This window comes from Sceloporus occidentalis, unplaced genomic scaffold (assembly GCF_023333645.1).
Source record: "Sceloporus occidentalis isolate IW3139 unplaced genomic scaffold, rSceOcc1.0.p SCAF_67, whole genome shotgun sequence".
Classification (NCBI taxonomy): Eukaryota; Metazoa; Chordata; class Lepidosauria; order Squamata; family Phrynosomatidae; genus Sceloporus; species Sceloporus occidentalis.
The window spans coordinates 3,098,204-3,123,734 of NW_028317047.1; the positions used below are offsets into that span (position 1 = coordinate 3,098,204).

The 25,531-nt window shown below is 43.7% G+C and overlaps 1 protein-coding gene across 1 annotated transcript in view; it reads right to left on the reverse strand.

Annotated features, from left to right (window-relative positions):
• LOC149286657 (rab effector MyRIP-like) overlaps positions 1–25,531 on the reverse strand; it is a 219,743-nt gene that overhangs the window by 35,230 nt on the left and 158,982 nt on the right. The window contains exons 8-10 of the mRNA XM_089493825.1: positions 10,674–10,851; positions 9,587–10,239; positions 6,926–7,156 (exon numbers count right to left, since the gene is read on the reverse strand). Coding sequence (XP_089349951.1) covers positions 6,926–7,156; positions 9,587–10,239; positions 10,674–10,851 — 1,062 coding nt within the window. The remainder of the gene's footprint in view (positions 1–6,925; positions 7,157–9,586; positions 10,240–10,673; positions 10,852–25,531) is intronic.

Here is a 25,531-nt window from a genome sequence, read left to right on the forward strand (position 1 = left end):
TTCCGGAAAAGTGGTCTAATCTTATGCGTGAATTAAAGTTCAACAATGTCTCAGTGGCCTTTGTACAAGAGACCCACTTCCGGTCGAATTCGGCTCCTAACCTGCTCACTTCCGATTACCCGATGGTTTTTTTTAGTCATAACCCTGTAGCGAAAGCCAAGGGTACTGCTATATTGTTTGACAAGTTCACACCTTTTGTGCCGACGGCTCAGCTTTCCGACCAGGAGGGGCGCTACATCTTTGTCAAAGGCACTATTGGGGAGGCGCTCTACACATTCGCTAATATATACTTACCTAACAGGCTGGAACATAAATGCCTTTCCAAGATCCTCCGCTCCTTGCGCCCTTTCCAGGAGGGTGTCCTGATCCTGGGTGGGGACTTCAACGTTGCCGTGGACCCCAGGTTGGACGTTTCCGTGGGCCGTTCCAGTGTTGCTCCGTCTGTTCTGAATAGGATAAAGTTGCTTCTCAGGGACTTTCAGTTGGTGGACTGCTGGAGGGCCCTTCATCCGTCTGACAGGGATTACAGTTTCTACTATTATACACGCGAATTGATTATATTTTTTTGCCCTATTATCATCTTTCTCGCCTGACTGGCGCTCGCTATGGCTCGATTACATTGTCGGATCATGCTCCTCTGGTTGTGTCCGTCTCTTCCTCCTTGACTCGCCCTGCTTTTACGACGTGGAGGCTCAATGAGTCGCTTTTGTCCGATGCTGTGAACTTCTCCAAAATTAAAGGGACTTTAACTGACTTTTTTAAGGATAATTTGACCCCTGGGATGTCGCCATTGACTGTTTGGGAGACGCGCAAATGCATGATCCGTGGCCATTTCATTGCTCTGGGTGTGGAGCGGAAAAAGGCCAACTCGCTTGCGCTCCGTTCCCTATATGAGAGGATTGCTGAACTCGAGCGGCGCCACATGGACGACGCTTCAGCTGAGGACTACCAGTTGTTGTTGCAATGCCGGAGAGAACTCTCTTCCATCCTCAACGCTCGTGCCCGTAAATCGTTTCTGCATATGAAAGCCCTGTTTTACGAACATGGTGATAAGCCTGGAAAGTACCTGGCACGGGCACTACGTCAGAGACACACGCTCTCTTATATTCCTCGCATCAAGTCCTCTCTGGGCACGCCTCATCGTCTCCCTCAGGACATTATGAAAGAATTTGTGTCGTACTACACGGGACTTTACAACTTGTCTCCGGCCCTTTCCCCGGATGCCAAGTTCCGCAAAATGGAGCAAATCAAGGCTTACCTCCAAAAGTTCCTGCGACGGCGTCTTACCTCCGACGTTTCTGACCAGCTGGAGGCCCCCATCTCCCTGCCTGAGCTCGTGGCGGCTATGAAACATTCCAAGTCCGGTAAATGCCCGGGTCCGGATGGCCTCCCACTACTTTATTATAAAAAATTGATAGATATCCTGGGCCCTCAGTTAGTGAAGTCCTTTAATGCCCTTGTCGATGGCTTAGATTTTCACCCCTCTACCCTGATGGCCAACATCTCTTTGATCCCAAAGGACGGGAAAGATCCCGAACTTTGTAGTAGTTATAGGCCCATTTCTCTGCTTAATGCGGATATTAAGTTATTTTCCAAGATCTTAGCCACCAGGTTGCAACCCTTGGTTCCACGCCTGGTCCACCCTGACCAATCCGGGTTTGTTAGGGGGCGGGAATCCCGGGACAATACGATGCGTGCTATGACCATCATACATGTAGCTGGGCACCTTCTGTCCCCTCTCCTGCTCCTGTCGACGGATGCCGAGAAGGCGTTCGACAGGCTGGATTGGTCTTGCAGCACTTAAATTTTGGTCCTCATATGCGTCGGTGGGTTCTCTCACTGTATACTGCCCCCTCGGCTAGAATTAGGGTTAACGGGGCCCTGACGGATCCTTTCCCTATCACTAATGGCACTAGACAGGGTTGCCCCCTCTCCCCTCTCCTGTTTATCTTGTCCCTTGAACCATTTTTAGAGGCCATTAGACAGAATCCGGATATCAGGGGTCTGTTGCTGGGGGGGAACGCATCATAAGGTGCTTGGTTATGCGGACGACTTGCTTTTTGCCGTGACTGCTCCGAGGGTTTCTCTTCCTAACATCATTAAGGAGTTTCGGCTCTATGGGAGGCTCTCGAACTTTAAGATTAATTCTACCAAGTCGGAGATACTCAATGTTTCTCTGCCACAGTCTGAGGGCAGCTGGTTGATGTCTACTTTTCCCTTCAAGTGGGCTGCCGGTCAACTGAAGTATCTGGGCATCTGGCTCACAAGTGACTTGTCTCGTATGTATGCCAGCAACTTTCCTCCACTATTGGCTGCCCTGCAACGCGATCTGTCCTGCTGGTCCCCGCAGTATTTGTCCTGGTTTGGGCGGATTTGTGCCCTGAAGATGAATGTGATGCCTAGGATTCTTTACCTGTTTCAGACGATTCCCATTCAGCTACCCCCGTCCTTTTTTGCTTCTCTCAAGACCATGTTCCTTCGCTTTGTGTGGGCTAACAGGAGGCCCAGGAATAGATTCTCTACGTTAGTCCTCCCCAAGTCCTGTGGGGGGATGGGCCTGCCGTGTCCCCGTGCTTACTATCACGCCTGCCATCTTTTGAGGGTCCTGGAGTGGGCACATGGTCCCTTGCCCAAATTGTGGATAGCTATGGAGTCGTCGCTCCTGGGCATCCCTGTTGGTCACCTCCCGTGGCTGCAGCGGCATCACTCCCGGGACCTGGCTCGGGCTCACCCCTTGATATCCGCATCGTTACGAGTCCTGCATTCTCTCCATGTTAATTTGAGTCTGACGTCATACCCATCACCACTGCTGCCGCTGCGGAACAACCCTGATTTTCCCCCGGGACAGGCACCGGGCCCTTACTTGCGGACGGCCTTGTCGGATTACGTCCCGCTCTCTCAGTTTCTTGCTGGACATCGTCTGCGATCCCTGACAGACATATGCGGCGACTCGGGGCCTTCCCTCCTGGAACGCTTTCAGTACTGTCAGCTGTCCAGTTATTTCTCGTCCCTCCTGGGGCCCGGCTCGCCCGCTAGGGCTCCTACTCGTTTTGAATCACTGTGCACCACATCTGAGCTCCCGGCACATGGTGTTTCCCTACTTTACCAACTCATACTTCAGCACCCGAGAGCCGAGCCATTACGTTTTCAAAGTCTCTGGGAACAGATGTTGCGCATTACGCTGGACCAGTCTGATTGGGACAAGATCTTTCTTCTGACCCACAAGTGCTCCAGACAAACGAAGGCGCAGGAGACTTCCTACAAACTCCTTACCCACTGGTACATGACGCCTGTGGCGCTCCATAAAGCTTTTCCCGACTCCTCCAAGTGCTGGCGCTGTGGTGTTGCTCCTGGTACTCTACTCCATATCTGGTGGGACTGTCCTAATATTGCTCCGTTCTGGTCGAGCGTCCATGAGACGGTTAAACGCCTTTCAGACGACCCTCCACCGTTCCTGCCTAGTTTTTACTTGCTCAGTCATACCACTCAGTCCATGGCTGGCTTCAAAAAGTCGGTGACCCGTCATTTACTGGCTGCTGCACGGTCGCTTATCCCGCTCCACTGGAAGGACGCTTCTCCGCCCTCCTTTCGTGAATGGATCGAACGGGTCGAGTCAATCAGGGTGTTTGAAGAGCTGGTGTTGCAATCCGAGGACCGTCATGCACAATATCTCCGGACGTGGTTTCACTGGCTCTCGTTTTTGGCGGACCCTCTTACTAAATCTCTCCTGCGGCAGTGATACCGCCATTTTGTGTTGTGAGCTGCTGGGTGCCGGGTGGGACCTCCGTCCCTGTGTGTGTGGTTTGTTTCCTTTTTTTTTTTTTTTTTTCTTTTTTTCCCCTCTCTCTCTCTCTCTCTCCCCGGTGTCTTGTCTGTGTGTTTGTCTCCTTTTTTCCCTCTTGCTCTTCCCTCTGGTTCCTTACCCTGATTCCTTTTTCCCTCCCGGGTGGGTGGTGGGGAGGTCTACTTGTCCTGTGTAATTTGCCTTATCACACCGCCTTTATTTACCTGGGCGCCGCCGTTTCTTGTTTGCTCATGTTCTGATATTCCCACTCTGTACGGACCGCTGTGTCTACATGGCTGTCCAGGTGCCGGTGTTACATTTGATTTTGTATTGCCTTTGCCCGCTGCGTCGGGTATTTGTGCCCAGTTTTATCTCCTTGTGCCCTCCTCCCGTCCGTCCTATCCACCTGTACTCCTCCTCCCTATTTTCCTTTTTGCCCTCTCCCTTTTTCCCTGTTCTTCTGTTGTTCCTTGAAAACTAATAAAAATTATATTTACAAAAGAAATATTTTCAGGGCCAGTATTAACAGTCACAGACCATCATGTTAACCCCATCAGATACCCTCTATGTTTAAAATAAAACCAACCCCTCTTCCTCAGGCTTTTCATACCATGAAAACAATCAGTATCATGCAGCATGAAGTTCCACCTTTTAGAGGTATTTTAAGCACAGGTTTTTTGGACTGTAGCTGCTTCCTCTTGATAAGTTACAGCTATTAGTTTCTCCATCATCTTCCTAATACCTCTGCCACGCCAACTATAACTGTAGCGCAAATTAGTAGAAAAACTGGTACCATGTTTTAGACTAAAGTGTGGGCAGCCTTAACTGTCATTAGTAGAAATTGTTCCTCTGATATTTGGAAAATTTAAGAAACCCTGCACTATTAGAGGATTTATACAGTAGGTTTACTTGAAACAGAGGCTGATTCGCTTTAATAATGTATAGCGAATGCTTCATATAGTTAGTATCACTCTAAAATGATTATAGAGAACAGGCTGTGAGGTGTGTATTTTGAATGTGATACCTGCTACTAGACTTGTGCATTTGTATTCATACAAATTTTAATACATTTTGTTAAATTCATTAATTTGTACAAATTTCCAAAAACAAGGCGGGAGCACCAACGAAAGCAACCAAAAACTTAGATTTTTTGTTTGAAATTGTTTTTTTCCTTGTTCTCTTTCACTGTCCTCTCTCTTTCGCACTTCTCTATTGGTCCAACCTCTGTCTGTTACAGAGCATTCCAAGTGTTAATTATGTTGCTTATTTTGTTTCTCCTCTCCCTGCTATGTGTTTGGAGGAATATAGGATGAGGTTGCCCACAGTGTGTGTGTGTCTCTGTCTATTGACGTATTCTGAAGAGGAGAGAAGAGTGCCTGCACAAGGAGGACACAGAAGCGGTTTTTCAGTGAGAGGGCACGAGCAAGACTGACTCATGAGAAAAACAAATTTTCATTCCGAATGTCGTCCAAACTAAAAGGGCAGAAAACGAAAAAAACCAAACAAAAGTAAAAACAAAACAAACAAAAATTATCTGAATAAATTCTGGTCCACGTGAATATTTCTACATACTACTATCTTAGAATGATTGGCCCACACAACACTCTTTCCTCTAACACTGGAAGGAATGTCCTGATCAAAGGCTTCTTTCTAAGCCAAACTTACATTAGGAGATGCATGCACACACAATACTGTCAATGCTATGAAATGTCCTTAATAATATCCTTAGCTACTGTCTATTGAATATAATAATTCAATAGTCTATTGAAAACGACATTTTTATCTCTAAACATACAACAAATCAATACAGAGACAATTACAGGACACTCAATCAAACATATGTAAACACCATCAGCCAAAGTAGCATAAACTCCATTTGCTGACCACCTTCTGGCCCGCTGAGACACTCACACTGACCACCCTCAGCCACAGTGATGTACACAAAAAACACACATACTGCTCTCAAACACACACCGTATTCTTAACAAATGGACATACTCAATCACACCACTGTTAGCCATACAGACCACCCTCAGCCACACTACAAACACACATAACCTCTCAATTAAACTAATGCACCACAGATAAATCAAATGATACATTCCCAAATTTATACATAACACAACTTAATCCCCCAGATCACACTCCACTACACACACCACTATCAGACAGAAAGGCCATGCTCAACACACAAACACACCACTCTGAGACGCAGACAGCCCCTAAATCATGGGGCACTCCCTCTACCACATAGTTCTTCAATAATTAATGACTGCCATGATACCAGAGCCAAAGGACCCTAGCATTGCGTGCAATATATGCTACGGATAAAATTGGACCAATAATTCAATTCACCCCTGTTTTTTGTGACAAAAATAAATCTTGTAGCTAGACCTGTCCAACACACTTATGCTCACCATAGTGTATGTACATAGTGTATCCATTACCTGGATTTTCTTTCCATTACATCGCATTTGCCATTTTCCTTTTCAAATGGACTTTTATACAAAACGCCTGCATATGCACTTTCGTGCATGAAAAATTGTAAGTGCATTTTTTCTGGCAAAATTTGCATTTTACTTGAAGATACTGCACTATTTTAGTTTGTTTTTTAAAATTTTATACGAAGAGAATTAAAGAATTTATCTTACTCCATGCTGATGGGTCAGAATCACCTTTTTCATTTGTGAGTGCAACACATCACTTTTCATTTATTTTGAACATACCATCTACACTATATTGTGTTATTTTTTCTTCCCTGCATATATACCTGCGCCCCATACATCTTTGGTTCGTTGATATTTCTACACTTTGAGGAAGTGTGTTGTTTGGGTAGCTGCGGTCTGTTTGGGAAGTATTACTATTTTACCTATTGCATTATTTATTTCACTTCACCACGGTAGCACGTATTTTTAGGTTCATTCACGGTGGTATATATCCTTTTCAAATGTAACATATAAAAATATACGTATCCCTAATCAGTCAATCTGTTCTACAAATTAAGTACAGCTTTGGCAATCTGCAGTCCTTTATCTGTTTTTGGGCAACAATACATCATATTAAGTCATAATAAAGGGCTTTGCAGATTTCTGCCCTTCCAGAACATCTCAATTTTATTTAAATTTTCTAGACAAAGCTCACCTTCTTTAGCTCTTCTTGTATACAGCTGCCATGTTCCTTGGAGGACAACATCTCTTGGTTACCAGAGTTTATTCTTGGCTCACAATCTTGTTCATCTCCTGAAGATGTTTCTTTGTCACTCATTTTTGCTGTTAATTCCCCTAATCTAGTTTTAAGTTTTTGTTCAAGATCATCTGTCTTTAATCTCTCATCCCCGTTGTTCATATCAGTTTCTGGTAAATCATTGAAGCACTAGGGGGAAAAAAACAATACTTTTTAACATTTGTCTTTTACAGTGCATTCAGCTCAAATTAATACCAATTCAAGGAGAATGGTTACTGTCATTTTTTAGCATAACTAAATCCATTTATCGAAAATAGCCCAAGCTTCCATAGTGTAAAAAGGCCGGTTGGGGAAATCAAAGACCTCCTCTGTAATCGGCCTATCGAGCAACAGGACAGTGACGGGCTTGATCGCCCAAGAGGACCTGCCACCCTAGGTCTATACGGCACTAAAAAAAACTTATGCTCTGCAGTAAACTACAAATATGACTGCCTGGTTGTGTGTTTGTGTAAAAATGGGCATGCACATCAAAACTGGTGGCTCTAAATGCTTTTTCAGCTCCTGCATCCACATTTTATGTGTTGATAACTTAAACGTACAACCGTACACAGTTTAATTTATATGTATATTATATGTACAATATATGTATATTAAATATGTAGAAATATTTCAATTAATTAGTCTGGCTATCCTACCCATAGTATACAAATTTCTAATGTAATTTCTAATGTTTCTAGTGTATTTCTAATTCTTGCTGATTTAATTTGAATCTGTATACACCATTACAAAAATTCAACAAACTTAGATCTTTAGTGTCCATGTGTGTCCTTGGTAAATCAAAGAAGCATATTTTACGGTCCAGTCAGGAATAACAATATCCTAAACCTTTTATTTTACTATATCTAAATAAATTTCAGAGCCAAAACCTGCTAATGTTCTGATTTACCTATATGCATTTCTATATACCTCAATGCTGTACACCATATGTTTTATACATATTAATTCTTGTATGTACAACAATTCTATTTAAATACATGAATGATAATTAGCGTGGATGAGGAAAGGTATTTTTGGGATTATTAAAAGTTTCATAACTTTCAAGGCATGTGTTACAATACTTCAGTAAAACACGTGTAATGTTTCCAGTATTTTGGTCATATATTTTACATTGCAGTTTGGTATGTTATTTTCAAACTTCATATATAGTGTGAATTGTTTGGTTAAGAGGTACTTTGAACCTACATTTATATTTATGATTTTTGAAATAAAACATTCTTTGACAAGATGCAGTTATTTCATTTCAAGTTAGATAACGTGGAACCTGTGTTTGTGGATTTTTTTAACCAAAAATGGCTTCTAGTGCCACCTATTGGTCATAAGCTAAGCATTTATTATATACTACAGAGCTTATTTTGAATATTACCGTACTTTTTGCAAATCTTTTATTTCAGCTCATGCATGGAATGTAACTTAATTTACTGACGGAAGTAGGCAATACTTATGTATAGAAAGTGAAACATCTTTACATGGGGAACAGTATTTTTGCTTGATTTCCTTAGGATTTGCACATCCCCATTATGTTATTGCTCACCTATTGTGCAGCTGCTAAATATTGTTAATCGGCAGAACGCAGCATTTTAAAGGATGGGTTTTGGACAAGAAAATGGATTAAATAAGGCTGACGCTGCCACCCAGAGACACAGGTTTCAGCGCCCATGATGTGTAACAGTCCCTGTACTTTTAAACTAAATATCTCAATCTAAGTTTTTATATACTTTAAATATACATTAGGTTAGGCCAAGCTACGATGGTGACCTTAATCTGAATGCTGAAAAAGAAGGCTGACATTGTCAAAATGACACACAAGTAGCTCCTGCAAAGTGCTAAAGGTTTGGCACAAATACAGTGGTATCTTGGCTAGTAATACAAAATGCCTCAGGCATCTTTGTGTGAAAAGGACAATGCGAGTTCTCATTTTTTCTACTCTAACCACATGCATGTTTGTTTTTATACTATTGCCCCTTATTATCCCTTATTATCTTACACACTGAGGCGGTATCAGAACTGGCTAATTTGTGGTGGAGCACTGGAAAACTTCGCTCCCTGGTTTCCAATGTTTGAAGTCCAACATGGTGGAAGATCTCTGTGCGAGGTAAATCCAGTAAATCCAACAGAAGTGAAATTAAATTGGACATGCTGTAATCTCAGCTCAAATTTGGCCAGTAAGGAGGATATTAAGCTCTTGTTAAAACAGACCTTTAATTACTTTCAACCTACCCAAGGCCCCTGCTTGAAGCAACCAACCACTGATGGGAGAGCACTATCACTTAAATCAACTAGAGTGTTTCCTGCTAATTTAAAGGGGATACCCAGGTTATCATATGCAATAAACTGTAAATGATGACAGAAGTGTCCCTTTTTGGTATTTTAAAAGTTTGGCCCACAAGTAATTCATACATATTTGACACCAAAGCTGGGCAATGAAATGTTTTAAAAAGTAAAGTAATTGTATGAGCAAGCCTAAACTAGATGAACTACAACTGATTACTTTGTTTACAGTGTTGTGTTACAAAATCAGTAATAAAACACACCTAGAGTGGTATTTATACGGTATCTTACCTTATTTGGTCTTACAGTCCTTTTTGGCATTTTCATTACATTAGACCCTTCACTTGTCTCTTCTAGAGCCATTTTATTTTTTCTCCATCGCTTTGACCTTTTTTCAACATCAAAATGTTTTTTTTCAGCTTCACTGCTGTCAGAGAGTTCCATGCTCATGGACTGTGGGTTGAAGTTAATATCCACCTTACTGTAAACCTGTTCCCTATGCACCTGTTCACATGGAGTTTTTCTGCGTGGCCAACTGGGCTTTCCACATTGCCTAACATCCTTTAAGGAATTCACTGATGATGTTTCTGAATCAGAATACACAGCTTCAGGGTTTGTATACAGTCCAGACTGAAATGGTGAAGTGACGGGCTCATAGTAATCATTACCACATGCCCATTCAGTGTTTTGATGTGAGTCTGTATAGCAGGAGTCATCTGGGAGTTGTCTTGTTCTTTGTCGATAGGCATTGAGAGCCATGCCCCAATCAATTTCTTCATCACTTTCAGAGCCCATCTCATCATATGCTGACAGAGCACTAGATTCATTCTCCAAAGATTTGAACACTTGACTCTTTGGATTGGATAACATTCTAGCTGGAGGCAATGTTATACTCTGTAATGCCACCCAGTTTCCATCAGAGCTCTGAAGAACAGGTGATGGACCTATAGACCCAAATTATATATTAATACTAATTTTCCAAATAAAATAATAAAGTAGTGGGTGGTGTAACTTGTAATTTTTAATATGTAATGTAACAAGCAAACTATAAGCTACAAAAGGTATACTGTTCAACAGTATCTTTTGAACGAAACAGTTATGGTTAACATGGTTAACAACTATCATCTCATTTTTTTTACTAAAATTGAAATTACCTATATCATGTGATTTTTTGATTGTCAATCACTGTGATTGTTTTGGAAATATTTAGTTCCAAAAAGATACTTGGCAAAAAGTGACACAGGACATTATCTAATTAATTCCCTGTTTTAAAGTTGAATAAAAAAAGTAAAGTGATAGCATTTAAATATAAATGATTCAATTATTTACACAACCCACCACACTGTTGGTGTTAATATGTATAGAGAACATGCATTACTTGAATCATATAAGCTGTCCACACTTTTCCAGCTGGGTAAAGTAGATGATCTGTGTTCTTTGAGTCTGTTAGTGTGACTTCTAGGTGGTCGGCATGAGATATCAGGTGTGATGGGTTTCATATCAGCATTGTTGCTTGGGTTATCTTCACTCATCAGAGAAAATGCTGAGTGAGACCTCTGATTGAGAAAAAAATAAACTTCAATTATTGAACATTAAACAGTAGCATTAGGTATACATGTGATGTAGCATTATTTATACATCACAGAGCATACTCCTCAGGTACTGTATGAATATTGATGACAGGAATTGCAGTAAAAGGAGGGATAGCTGGTCTATAACTATTAGGTGCTACCCACTCCTCAGCAGCACTGCACAATTATTTCTGGCAGGGGAGCCAGCTGTTACCTTGCCGGAGGATCCGCTGTGTCCTTGAGCAGGGGAGCCGAGACGCAGCTCGCGAACGGCTCTCATGAATATTCATGACGCGATTTAAAGGGACCTTTATCCTTTTTCCTCCTCCCCCTTAATTAGGTGGGTAGGAGGATCTAGGAGTGGAGGGATATTTAAACCCTCAGTTTACAGCTATCCCTTGCCTGTGATAGAGCCTTTATTGCCTTCACTAGCGTTTGAACCCTGTTTGCTTTTTCGTTGCCTGAACTCTGCTTGTACCTGACTATCCGTTGTTTGCTGCCTGCCCTTGCCTGAACTCTGCTTGTTCGTGACTACCCGTTGTTTGCCGCCTGCCCTGACCTTTTGCTCGTGACCCCGACTATCCGATTGCCTGCTCCTTGAATTCATCTGTTCGTTCCTGCATTATTGGGGACCCCTGTTTGCTGATACTTCTTCCAGGAATCTGCGTAGCTCCTCATCACCGCTTGGGAGCGCCTTTCCTTGTACTGCAGCGTGGATCCTCAGCCTAACCCGCCGGTAGTGACACCAGCAGCCACACATATATCACTAGCTGTACCTGTGAACTGACCATTGTCAAAATCTGAGGCTGAGTCAGTGGCCTCAGAATCTGAGGCCAAGAAGGCATAAGCCTCCTCAGCTCTATAATTGTGCTGCATCATACTAAAAATGTTTAGAGGAAAAACTGGGCACCTATTTTGACATTTTTTTTTAATTATTTTTTATACATGTATATTTTTACTTATTTGGCATTTGCTTTTACCTGGATGGTTCCAGATATGATGTCATGGTGAAATCACTAGAGTGAGACTATTTGTCAGGAACAAATTTTTCACTGCCTGAACCATGGCTTTTTTATACCTGTGGCGTTTACATCTGCGACCACTAGTGGCCACCCTCCGCAGCACTCAGAACTCAGGTGTGCCTTGTTCCCTGGGTTGAGCCCTAGTCTACATCCAGCTGGGCCTTGTTACCTGGATTACCCTGCCTTTATGAACCTGCCCTGCCCTTCAGTCAGGGCCTTTGTATTGAAGTCTATGGACCTTCCTGCTGTGGCTCTGCACCTGTACTGTTCCTGGTTCCCTGCTTTGTGTCCTTCCAAGTGGGCTGTGTGCCTTTCCGTGCCCTTCCAAGCGGGCTCCCTGTCAAGGGACTTATTAGTGGTATTTATTTTGCCATACGTCCGGTTTCTTGCTTTGACTGTATTACCCTTATTTGCTGGTCCTGTTATACATAAAATACACTACATTACCTGGAATTCTGCTTGTGGTGCCTTTGTTTGCATAATCATGCACCGTGGGTTACATACTGAACCCCAATTATCCCTTGCGCATGGGCTCCTACCCGACCTGATCACCCGAGTCCTGACACTATTTTTAAAAAGTTTTTTTTTATTTTTTTTTTTATAGGCTCCATTGGCCTGCATTGTTGACCACAGGAGAACGATCACACTGCAACCTAGATTTTTTTGGTGTTGCTGAAAAGGGGAATTGTGTGAGTGCTCCCTGCACAAAAAATACTGGCAATATAAAAATTGCTGATATAACAGACAGGTGGCAAACCCTAGATGCGGTAAGTACTGTGTATGTATGTGTGTGCATCACTGTATATGTAAACAGTTGCGTGAAAAAGAAAGTAACCTTCTTTGAGTTCTATGGGTTTGCACATCAGGACATAATAACAATCATTCTTAGCAGGTCTAGAAATTGGGTAAATACAAGCTCAGATGTACAATAACATGTGATATATCACACGCTGTCATGATTTATTCAACAAAAATAAAGCCAAAATGGAGAAGCCATTAAAAACTAAGTAGATATTATGATTCAATAACTTGTAATACCACCTTTAGCAGCAAGAAGTAATCATTTTCTGCATGACTATATCCATCTCTTATTTTTAGGGTGGAATTTTTGGCCCACTCTTCTTTACAACTTTGCTTCTGTTCATTGAGGTTTGCGGGCATTTGTTTATGCACAGCTCTCTTAAGGTCCTACCACAGCATTTCAATCAGGTTGAGGTCTGGACTTTGACTGGGCCATTGCAACACATGGATTATTTTCTTTTTCAGCCATTCTTTTGTAGATTTATTGGTGTGCTCCGGAACATTGTCCTGTTGCATGACCCAATTTCAGCTAAGCTTTAGCATTCAGACAGATTTGGCTCTAGAATACTTTGGTATACAAAGGAGTTCATGGTCCATCTGACTTTGAGGTGAATTTGCTGCGATGGCTACTACTGGGAAGATTGGAAACTGTCTTGTAGAATGGTGGGACTTTAAATTGTTTGGAAATGGCCTTGTAACCCTTCCCAGATTGTTGGACAGATTATTGCTGATTATTTCTTAATGCTAAATGCCAGCAAACTGCTAAAGCTTTGGCTTTTACAGAGGTTGTCACATTTGCTGATGACGAATTAATTAAGGGAATTTGATTAGCAGCGCCTGGCTGTTACTTAGCATCTTTATTTCTATGGAAGCAGTAAGGGTGTACATGTCATGTGTTGTTGTTCATCTGAGGTTGTATTTACCTAATTTGTAGACCTGCTAAGGAACAGATGATTGTTATAATGTCCTGATATGGAAAACCATAGAACTCAAAGAAGGTTACTTTCTTTTTCACGCAACTGTTTACATATACAGTGATGCACACACATACATACTAGACTTGCGCATTCGTCTTCGGGCGAACATTAAAACGAGCACGAAGTGGCCGTTTTTTTGTTCGTTCTGAAGGAACGTAGAACAGAATACTATAGTTAGTTAGTATACTAGTGTAGAGTGTACTGTAGACATTCAAGACATCTACTAGTGTCTAATCTAAAATCAGTAATATGAATAATTATATAATTCATTTTAGCTAGCTTAATAGTTAATTAGCCTCTCTTAGGTGTGCTATTTAAGACATGTGTCTGTCAGGGGTCTTCTGATGATATCTTGTCGCTAGGCGGGTAATTGTCGGGGGGCGGATTGTCGGGATGCCATTGTTCTGATGTGTACCAACTTGGATGTCACGGTTTGTTTGCTCCCCTACCCTTTCTTTTCTGTATCCCACATATTTTGAAAATTTTGAAAATCTCAATAAACATTGATTTACCCTAATAGTTAATTAGCTATAAATACAATTAATAATTAATTACTACTAGCTTATAGTTCAGCTAATCTTATTAGTACTGGTGCTGCAGCTCTTTAGTTTGTGCTTTGTTTTAGCAACAGCAAGAGACCAAGTAAATATTTCTTAATTAATAATATTATTAATATTTCATTTGTTTTGCTCACCTCAGTCCATCAGTGAAGTGAACTTGTTGGGCTAGTGAGTGCAGGCGCATTAGTTCTTTTTTGATCAGCAAGCAGTGACGTTAACTGTTTTGCAAAGATTTTCTCATTTATTTTACATTTTATTAAAAGTACCCTTAGTGTTTTGCCCACCTCAGTCCATCAGTGAAGTAAACTTGTTGGGCTAGTGAGTGCAGCCGCATAAGTGCTGTGTGTTTTTGTTCAGCAAGCAGTGAAGCTAACTGTTTTGCTGTGACATTTTATTTTATTTCTAATTTCTTTTCAAGAAAGATTGACTGTGTGACGACAACAACTGTATTAAGCAAAGCTTCAAGCTACTAGCTGTAGTACTAAAATAATTCGAATCTTTAATCTTAATCTATAATATATTATATAATATAATATAAATTCTAATTCATAATCTATATTCTATCTATAATCCATAATATAAGTAATTCTAATCTATTAATAAAATAATATTATATATAATTTAACCTCACTTTAGCTTACTGGGCTTGACAGCGTCTGTCTAGAGTTAGACTAGAATACTAAGAAATATAGCTTTAGGCTTAGCATAGTAGTAGGCTAGGCTTTTAGGCCCTTGTAAATTCAAAGTCTTTAAAAATTTTTTATCCCCCCCTTTTTTATTTATTTGTTTTTTTAAACACTACACTACACACACAACACAAAATTTGAAATGGATCCTCCTTTTTGGGACTAAGGAGGGACAAGCTCCATCTACCACCACCACCACCACCAGCAGCAGCAGTTCTAAGATACAGCCTTTGCGTCAGTCTAGTCGGCCAAGTAGGCCAAGCTCTCGCTTATCATTTGGGGAAGCATTGCTTGAAGGATCATCAAGTAAAGGAAAGGCACCAAAAGCAGGCAGTAGTAGTGCTGCTAGGCCCACAAGCTCTATGGTTTTTTATGGAAAGCCTAAAGCACCAGAAGCACATTCAAAGTTAAAGGGTAGCACAACTAGTACTTCTACTACAGTGAGTAAAAAGAAGTGCCTTTTGCCCCAAGCAGCATCTTCCCCATCCACAAGCAGCATGCAAGGTACCAAGCAGAGCCAAATTAGCAGCAAGACTCAGAGGGGTTTTCCCAAACCAAAGCGATGTCGTTCCTTCGTAGGGAAAACCACCACCTCTACCACTAGTGCTGCGCCTACTGTTCCCACCGGTACCACCACGCCATGTCCTCCTAGTACCTCTAGCAAGCCACCAAGTCCAGTTAGACAGTTAGAGAGAGGGCTACACATAGTGGAACTCCACCTAGCGAGGTAGCAGAGGAGCCTGAGAGGCCAAGTGCAGAGTCTGTTCTTCCTGCTCGCACTACTACTAGTCACGACGATATCTGTCTTAGCTCCAGCCTAGCAGGAATTCCATTTGATCTGGCTAATGAAGAACTAGACTATGAGCCAGAGGCAGTAGAGGAGATGAGTGGTCAGGAATCAGATTCCTCAGGGAGCAGTGTCCAAATGACTAGTGCACAATTTTCCCCTGAGCCTCCACCTTCTTCACTACGATCATCACCACCACCAGCAGCAGCAAAACCTACCAAATCTAGAGTTAAAGCAATTAGAAGTCCCACTATGGCCAGTACTGTTACCACCAGTCCCACCACCACTAGTTCTTCCTCTGTTCATCCACCCCGAGCAGTAGAAGCAGCACCCAAGGCACACTCCAAGGCTATGCGCGCCCCAATTTGGGAGCACTTTGAAAATGTTGAAGAAGGGCGTTATGGAAAGTGCAAACATTGTGGGAAGCTAATAAGCAGAGGGAAAGTGTCTGGCCATTTTACCAGTACTAGCATGAAGCATCGCCTCAGCACTCAACACAACGCTGTGCTATTAGGGAAAGATGCAGAAGTAAAACATAGTGCAGGCAGCATAGTTGGTGGCCGTGGAAAAACCCCAACAGCTGCTTCTGAGCCAATAGCAGCAGCAGCAGCAGCTAGTGCTGGCAGCCAGAGACCAAGGCAGGTTGGAGCACTGCATGTCCAGCCCACCCTGGAACAATTTGTGGCATTCCAATCAAAAAGGTCAATGTCCAAACAGCAGGCCAATAAAGTAACGCGACTTATTGGTCAGTTCATTGCTGTTGGAGGGGCATCCTTCTCCATGATTGAAGGGGAGCCTTTCAAACAATTGATGGCGGCTGTGGCGCCACAATATACAGTTCCGTCACGTTCCACTTTCAGCAGGAACATTGTCCCCTCATTGTGTCGGTCCTGTGTTTCAGCAGTGAAAGAGGAGCTTTCCAAGGCTGCTGGTCAGTCTGTTCATTTCACAACAGATTTGTGGAGTGCACCTAGTGGGCAGCATGCCTTTCTTTCTTTGACAGCACACTGGTGGCAGCCCGGTGTGCCCAAGGAAGCTGCTGCAGCAGGCTACCGATCATTCCTTCTCCATGTAGAAGTCTGGCCCAGGTAATCCCAGTGTTCTCCCATCTAGGCAGCAAGATGGATGTGTTCCTTGAAAACCGTGAGGCTGTGCAAGGTGGCACTCTACATCCTGACGTAGCAGCCATAGTCAGGAAGAAGAAGGATCTGCTAAAAGTACACCTTCGCAAACGCATGGAAGAGAGTCCCGAAATGATGCTACCGTGCCTTTGCGATCCAAGAATTAAGGGAAAGCTAGAGATGAAATTCAATGTTCTCAGTAGCTACCGGGAGCAATTGGTCAACAAGGTGCGTGACTGGCAGCGTAAAATGGGAATGCTGTCCGAGGAGGGAGAGGTGCAGGAGGAGGAAGAGATGATGTGGTCTGCTACTCCTAGCAGCAGCATCAGCAGCAGTGCCACAAGCATCACAACACAGCTGAGTGGAGCAGCTGCGTTTTGGGAAGAGGCACTTGGGAGTATAGTTGGACCATCTGACAGAGCTAGCAGCAGAAAGGAGAGTAGTGCTGCTGAAATGGTCAAACTTTACCTCTGTGAAGTTCCTTCTGCACCTAATGTTGGTCCTCTTAGCTACTTCGATGAAAAGAAGAGTGTGTGGCCTGCACTCTCATGGGTTGCGCAGCAGCTTCTATCATGTCCGCCAACCACTGTTCAAAGTGAGCGTTTTCTATGACTGGAAACATACTTCCAGTCCACAGCGCTCACGCATGGCACCTCATCTGATGGAGCAGATTGCCTTTCTTAAATTAAATCTGCCCAAGTTGGGTTACCCAGCTCTTAGCTTGGAAAGTTAATTTTTTTTCTCTAATGTTCAAGGTAGTTTCTCCCCCTTGTTGCACGTGTTTGTGGTGTGGCAACGTCTGCTACCTCCGCCGGTGTAGCCAATTTACGCTAGAGCCTAGTGTCTGAGTTCTGTAAGTCCGCTCCCAAACGCCTAGGACTGACAGTCTTTGATGCTTTGCCCTGGGGTGAAACAGGTGAGCGGGTCGTCAATTGCCCACTCATTCGCCTTTCCCAATGCTGCTGCTGGTGGTGCCAGCGTCTCTTCTTTGCCAGTTCGCTTCCTGGCTAGAGTCATGCCCAAAATGCCCCTAATGGTAAGGGCAGTTTCTCCCCCTTGGCTGCGTCTGTTTGCGGTGTGGCAACGCCTGCTACCTCCGCCGGAGTAGCCAGCTTACGCTAGGGCCCTGTGTCTGAGCTCTGGAAGTCCGCTGCCAAACGTCTAGGACTGACAGTTGTTTGGATGCTTTGCCCTGGGGTGAAACAGGTGAGTGGGTCGCCAACTGCCCACTCATTTGCCTTTTCCGTTTTTCAATGCTGCTGGTGGTGGTGGTGGTGCCAGTGTCTCTTTTCTGCCAGTTCGCTTCCTGGCTAGAGTCATGCCCAAAATGTCCCTAATGGTAAGGGTAGTTTCTCCCCCCTGGCTGCGTCTGTTTGCGGTGTGGCAGCGCCTGCTACCTCCGCCAGAGTAGCCAGCTTACGCTAGGGCCTTGTGTCTGAGCTCTGGAAGTCCGCTGCCAAATGTCTAGGACTGACAGTTGTTTGGATGCTTTGCCCTGGGGTGAAACAAGTGAGTGGGTTGCCAATTGCCCACTCATTCGCCTTTTCCATTTCCTTTTCCATTTCCATTTCATTTTTTTCCGTCTGATACACAACCTACCAAACATAACACACACAATAACACAATGACATAACACATAACACACATAACACAGTGACATAACACATAACACACACAACACACACACGTACAATTCACAAATCACAAGGACCTTTCCTCCTGTTATTTGCCCTGGCCTTCACTTCTACACTCACTAGCATTAACGCTATAACTCACACTTCACCCTATAACATTTTTCCATCCACATACCTGCCAACATACCCAACTTTTTCAGGGACAGTCCTGCTTTTTTCCTGTCCCATCAAATTTAGCTAAACTAGGTATGCTAGTGCACATAGGTATATCTGGGTAGGGTAGCACTACAACATTAAATAAATATAATAAAGTAAATAATAATAAATATAACTTTAAAATAAAATTAAATAAACCCATTAAAATTAAAATTAAATTATTATTTAGACATAATACATCTTTAACCAAAACAGTGCACTGCTAATAATCTTAAACATAAACGTACATTAACCCTAAGCTATTTTTTAGTTCTTGTCCAACATTTTTCCATTCGCATACCTGCCAACACACCCAACATTTTCGTGGACAGTCCTGCTTTTTTCCAGTCCTGTCCAGTAAAAGTTGGGTTGTTGCAAAGTATGCCATTGTTAGGCATGTATTAAAAGTGGTCCAAAATCAATTTAAAAATGTAAAATAATCCCTATTCTTTTATTAAACATCTATGGATGGGTGACTGTGTATGATAAAAAGGAGGCCAAGTTCCTTGGAGCATTTGTCTAGGTCTCAGACAAGACAACTGCTCAAAGGAACTTGGCCCTCAGTTTCGGGCAATGCGTATTGTGTACAGTACACCTCGGTACGTGTGTGCAACTCTATCGGTCGTTTCGGCAGGGGGCTCGCCTGCCATCAAGGAATGAGGTGCATTCTGCAGTTCTGCAATTCATTTGTTGATGCCAGACCAGCCCCCTTCCGCCGACCAATAGAGTCGCACACACGTACCTTCACGGCGCGAACGCATCTGCTGCTGCTCCTGCTCCGATGTGTTCTTAACCCCGTATTAACCCCAGCTACGCAGCCGGGAGAAAACGAAGATGAAACGAGCACGAAGAATATCCACGAATATTCGCCCGAAAAGAAGAGAGGAACGGGCGAATATTCGCGGAATACAAAGGTTTTTTTCTCTCTGAAGAAGAGCACGAAGACGAACAAGAAGAGCCCCCTTGTGCCCAAGTCTAATACGTACACAGTATTTACCGCATCTAGGATTTGCAACCTGTCCGTTATATTGGGTGTAATTTCTTTTTCACATGACTGTGTGTCTCTGTGTGTGTGTATATATATAATATAATTTACTGCATTTAGAGGAATATTTATGCCTCTTGAGATAAGCTTATGTAATTAAATGACAAATCCTACCTAATTTAGAATATAGGGGATCTACAATAACAAATTAGTTGTTTTTTCCCTTTGGTAGAAGGCTGCCTTATCTATCACAGTATGTTAAATTTCTCAAATAGAACCTGTGAGCTCTGCCAAGTTGCATGTATTTAACAAAATTTTCCAGCAGCTGTAGGGACAAATTCAAGTCAGTAGATGGCAATATCAGACAACTCACACTACAACTCGGCTTACAGAATGTTTTCTCTGTCATTTTTGCTTGTATCTCTAAATTAAAAAGGCCTTTTATCTACAGAAAGAGGTTTGTGAGCACCATGCCTGTCCAACCCCAACCATATATTGGGAATAAAGAAGAGTGGGGGCTACCACGAAGATCTCCAAATCAATTTATTGATTTATTGCTCTTGTTGTAGGGCTGCAACAACTAATCAATAAAATCGATAATGAAAATCGTTGCCAACGAATTTCATTATCAATTAGTTTAATCGATTTTTATCAAATGCTCTGAAAAATATCCCTCGTTTTATAATCTGTTTAAGTGACTCACAGCTGGAGCTCCTACTTACAGTTCCTCCCTGCAGTCACTGCCGATTGGCCCACTCACTTCCTTCTTCCAGTCCCTCCCTGCAGTCACTGCCGATTTGGCTGCAAGGAGGGACAGGGAGAAAGGGGCGGGGCCAATCGGCAGTGACTGCAGGGAGGGACAGGGATAAAGAAAGGGGCGGGCCAAAGTGCCAATCTGGCCCCGCCCATTTCCGATACTGTCCAAATGGCTCAAGAACTCATCTAACTGGTGAGTATAAAATGTATATTTGGGCTGCTGAAAGTTTAGGGTTAATTTAGGGGCAGTTATAGTTAGTGGGGTGTTTAGGGTTAATTTAGGGGCAGTTATAGTTAGTGGGGTGTTTAGGGTTAATTGTGGTCGATGGGGTGTTTAGGGTTAATTTAGGGGCAGTTATGGTTAATGGGGTCTTCTCTTCAGGGTTAATTTAATGCTGAGGACTGAGGGTTAATTTAATTAACTGAGGGAATCTAAATCCTGGGGGCAGTGAAGATTAACCCTGTATTTATTTATAAAAGTATTGTGTCTGAACGAGTCTGCCCATACTCATGTTGCTCCTTTGATGTACCTTTGCCTTTCTTCCATACTGCCAGACTCTCCCTTGTATTTAATACTTAATACATCCAGATAAAGGAATTCTGCCCAATAAAACTACAGATGTCGGTGAAGTATTCTGTAGAACATTCAGTGGTAAAAATAATAACTAACATAAAATTGTTAATCTTTCAAATATTGGACTGTGGGATTTGAACCAAGTGAAAACATAATTAACAAGTCATTAACTTTGAACATATCAACAAGAATGTAATCTTTCATTGTACCCCAGAAAAAAACGCTCTTCGCTTGAATTATATCTGGCTAAATCCGACACTTGCGAAAATAGTATATGGCAATACTTTCTTGCTCGTGAAGCTTGAAAACCAACACATACAATATATATAACCAGAAATGCAAATCACTGAGCCAGGGCCATAGGAAGGGTGAGGCAAGAGAGGCACTCGCCGCGGCCGCAGCTGTGAGGGGGACCACAGCCGCCTGATCAGCAGCTGCAGCCTCCAGGACTGGTTGGGGAGATTACGGATCTCCCTAACCAGCTCATCAGGGCCCTGAAGTGAATCACATTGCTGCCACCAATGTGATTCACCACATAGCCCCTAAAAAAACAGTAGCGATTCTATAGTGGAGGGGGCGAGCAGAAAGGCCACCTCCCCTGGGCCTGTCTTCAGGGGACTGCTGAGGCAGCTGCACAATTGTGCTCACCCCAACCAGCCCTGCTCATCAGGCACCCCCGTGGACAGTGTGCACCCAGGCACCATCAGCGCTGGTATGGGGAGGAGGTGTCCGATGAGCAGGGGTGGGTGGGGAGATCACAATCCGGCCCAACATTAGGGAGCTCCAGGTCTGTCAATTCAGACCTTGACTTCTGTTCTCCCTAATCACTACTTGCCGGCAAATGATGCTGTGCGCCGGGATATGACGTCACCCCAGTGCTCTGCATTAATAGCCGGGACATAGTGATGAGAGAGCACTAAAGCAGAGGCCTGGAGTGACAGACCTCGGGCTCCCACCACAGGATGGAAGTGTCAGGATCCCCAGCCGAGACCCCGACGGAGTGACTCACCTGAGTACCCGCTATCCGCGGGTACCGGGTCCTACGACGCTGCTCAGGCTCCCTCTTCATCTTATGCAGTGGGCTACTTAATCAGAATTGTATGCGTGCGTGGGCCGCACTCATTTTTCACCGTGAGAAAATATGGCCTTTAATAAGATATGCAGATTAAAATAAAACAAAACCTTTACTTTTACTCTCACTGATTTCTGGGCCTAGAAAGTTTTGTGACTGCAAATTCAGGATTCTGGATAATTAAAAATGAAATAGTTCTATGAAATTATTCTAGGGATGCACCCTGAATAATTCCAAAACTGAAAATTCAGGGTTCACTTAGCCGACCCCCCACCTTTTTTTTTTTTTTTTTCGATTCAAAAGATTTTTATTGACAGCCAGACAGCATGTAACAACACAAATGTAAATAAAGCATATCGATACAGGAGCCGTGTCCGGGCGCCATTTTTTTTTTGTTGCGATGGAGACGCAAATGTAGTAAAAAACAAGCGGAAACAAAATGTGACAGAAACAAAACCAGTATCATAAGCGCAAAGGGGTCATATGCCCCAGAATAGTCGAGTGAGCATAGGCCCCAATGGGTGAACATAGCCGACACTCGAGTCATACTGGAGACGCATAAAAAAAAAAGGTAAAGAAAAGAAAAAACAGGGCGGCACTGGCGTAAACCACCAAAGGAGTAGGGACCTCAATAGGGAAGGAGGAGTCACGTGGGCAGAGACCCCATGTAGCAGTGGGCAAAGCCGCCAAGAGGCGAGCAGTAGAATAGGGGCGGCGCAGGTGGTAGGGGAGCACACCGCGGGGGCAGAATGACCGTACATTAGCACCGAGACAAAAAATCGTACAAATCCACCAGGCCCTTCGGTCCCGCCACCCCCATAATAAGATAAGCAGGGGAGATGGCATGAGAGAGAAAATGGAAAAGGATGGGGGGGGTAGAGAGAAAGGAAGAAGAAATTAAAAAAAAAAAAAAAAAAAGGGGGGGGGGGGAGAAGGTAGAGGAAAAATGTAAACGGCTCCGGAGAGCTGTGGAGAAATTTTACAGCGCGGCCATCCTACCTGTAGAGCCATCGGCGTAAGCAGAAGACATCCAGGGGGCCCACACCTTCAAAAAATGCTCAGAAGTGTCGTGTATGTGTGCGGTGAGCTTTTCCATGTGCATGATATGCCAAATTTTGGCCAGAAGCTGTGTGTGGGAAGGGATGCATGTATTGCAGTTTTTAGCAAGAGAGAGTCTCGCAGCCGCACAAACTCTGTGAATGAGCCGGTGAGTGTACAAGGGGAATTGAGGATTAGGATGATTCTTATTAAGTAGTGCCGTCAAAGGACATCGATCCACCCGAGCACCAATGATCTCGCTGAGAAGACCGAAGACCCAGGTCCACATATCCGTCACTAAGGGACACGTCCACCACATGTGGAAATATGAGCCCCTCTCCCCACAACCTCTCGTGCAACCATCGCTGGAACCCGGGAAAATCTGGGCAATCCGGGAAGGGTGGAGATACCACTTTGAATGCACCTTCTTTAATAAGGGTGTTGGCAGTAAGCGAAAATGTGTTAGCGTAAATTTCTGTCCAGTCCGACTGAGTGAAAGAGACACCCAGGTCACGTTCCCACAGTCGACGGTGGGGAGGAGAGTCAGGAAACGCATAGGCGACAAGGTGAGTATAAAGTTGTGAAATCGCACCCGGCTGTCTCCCTCCCGTCCAGCACAATTGTTCAAACGGAGTCAGAGGAGCCAAAGCGCGGGGAAACTTGAGCGCTGTCAAAAAGGATCGAAGCTGGAGGAAATGAAAAGCCTCGGTAGGGGGCATCTGTAGGGCGGTAGTGAGTGTGTGTAAAGTGTGCAAACTGCCCCTATGATACATGTGGCCAGCCTTAGTTATACCATGAATCCGCCACCAGAGAAAGGACGTGCGCGACAAACCGACGGGGAAAGCCGGGTTACGAAACAAAGGAGTGAGAACAGACGGCGTATGGAGCAAAGTGTACCGCAATTTAAGGCGATCCCATAACGAGAGGGAAAAGGACAACGTGGGGCTACCGGAACAGCACGGGCGCACGACCCCCCCCCCAGCCAGCAGACCTCTGAGATGTCAGGTAAGTGACACATGGCCTCCTCAAGGGGGACCCATCTCGGGGCCAAGGCACCGACCAGCGTAAGCTGAGCCAATTGGGCAGCATGAAAATAAGACAACAGATGAGGCACCCCCAGGCCCCCCGCCTCATGAGGGCGATAAAGGTGGGATCTCCTCCACCTCGGCCTAGCGCCCCTCCAAGCGAAGCGGAAAATCTCCGCCTGGAAAAGGTCCAGGTCTCGGGACACCAAAGGGACCGGGAGCAAGCGGAAATGGTAAAGTATCTTAGGAAGGAGAGTCATCTTGACACTATAGACCCTACCAAGAAGAGATATGTTATCGGGCATCCATCTACGAAGGTCCCCCTTTAAGCGCTGTAGCAACGGAAGGTAATTAGCTTTATAGAGATCTGAGAGTTGGGCAGTCAAGAAGACCCCCAAATGGCAGAGGCGGTGAGGTTGCCACTTAAAGTCAAAATTGAGATCTAGAAGTTTAACAGTATGTGACGGGAGGGAAATGTTCAGCGCTTCACACTTCGAAGCATTGATCTTATAACCCGATATGTCGGAAAAGCGGGATAAGAGGGCATACAAAACACACTTTTAATAAAAGTAAGTAACACACCACAATTGGACAAAAAAATTCAACAATATGACCCAGGCAACCAGTAAATGCTGGAACCTAGGCATGATGGGACTGTGATTGCTGTTAGCAATCACATTCCTATCATGCCAAGTCAGCCAGTACATGCTGGTACAGGGCGGCTGTAAGTGATGTGCAGACCCCATACTGCTGGCAGCATCAATACACAGGGGGGGCAGCTAGCCAGGTTTCAGATACTGGCTGACTTGGCATGATAGGAGTGTGATTGCTAACAGCAATCACAGTCCCATCATGCCTAGGTTCCAGCACTTACACATCTTGGACGTAATGTAAAAAAAGTTTATTTTTTGAACAAATGCCTAAATTAGCGCTATATCTTCCCAAAAGTCCTGATATGGAAAGAGTTCAAATACTAGCATTTTAAAGATCGAGGGGTGTCTACTGGTGGTGAAATTAGTTCATGGAAAGGGCTAAAATACCAGCATTTGAAATACCATGGGGTGTCTAGTTTTTAAAATATATAATTTCATAGGGTAAATTGAACTGGCTTCAAATATGTCCCAAAAGGAATTTTGCTTCTGGTCCTTCTGCCACTATGTCCTAATGAGGCGTTTTACATCCAAAACAACCAGACAAACCCATGCATGGGGGTATCACTGTACTTGGGAGATATTGCTGAATGCATATTGGGGTGTTTGGAAGTGTCATATACCAAGGGTCTCTAAATTCATACCTGAAGTAGAATTTGAGTGATAAAAAAAAGTCTGACAAAGGGTGGTAGCAGAATTAGTGGATGAAAAGCGATTAAATACCAGCATTTGAAATACCTTGGGGTGTCTAGTGTACAGGGTTTGATGGGGTAAAGTGCATT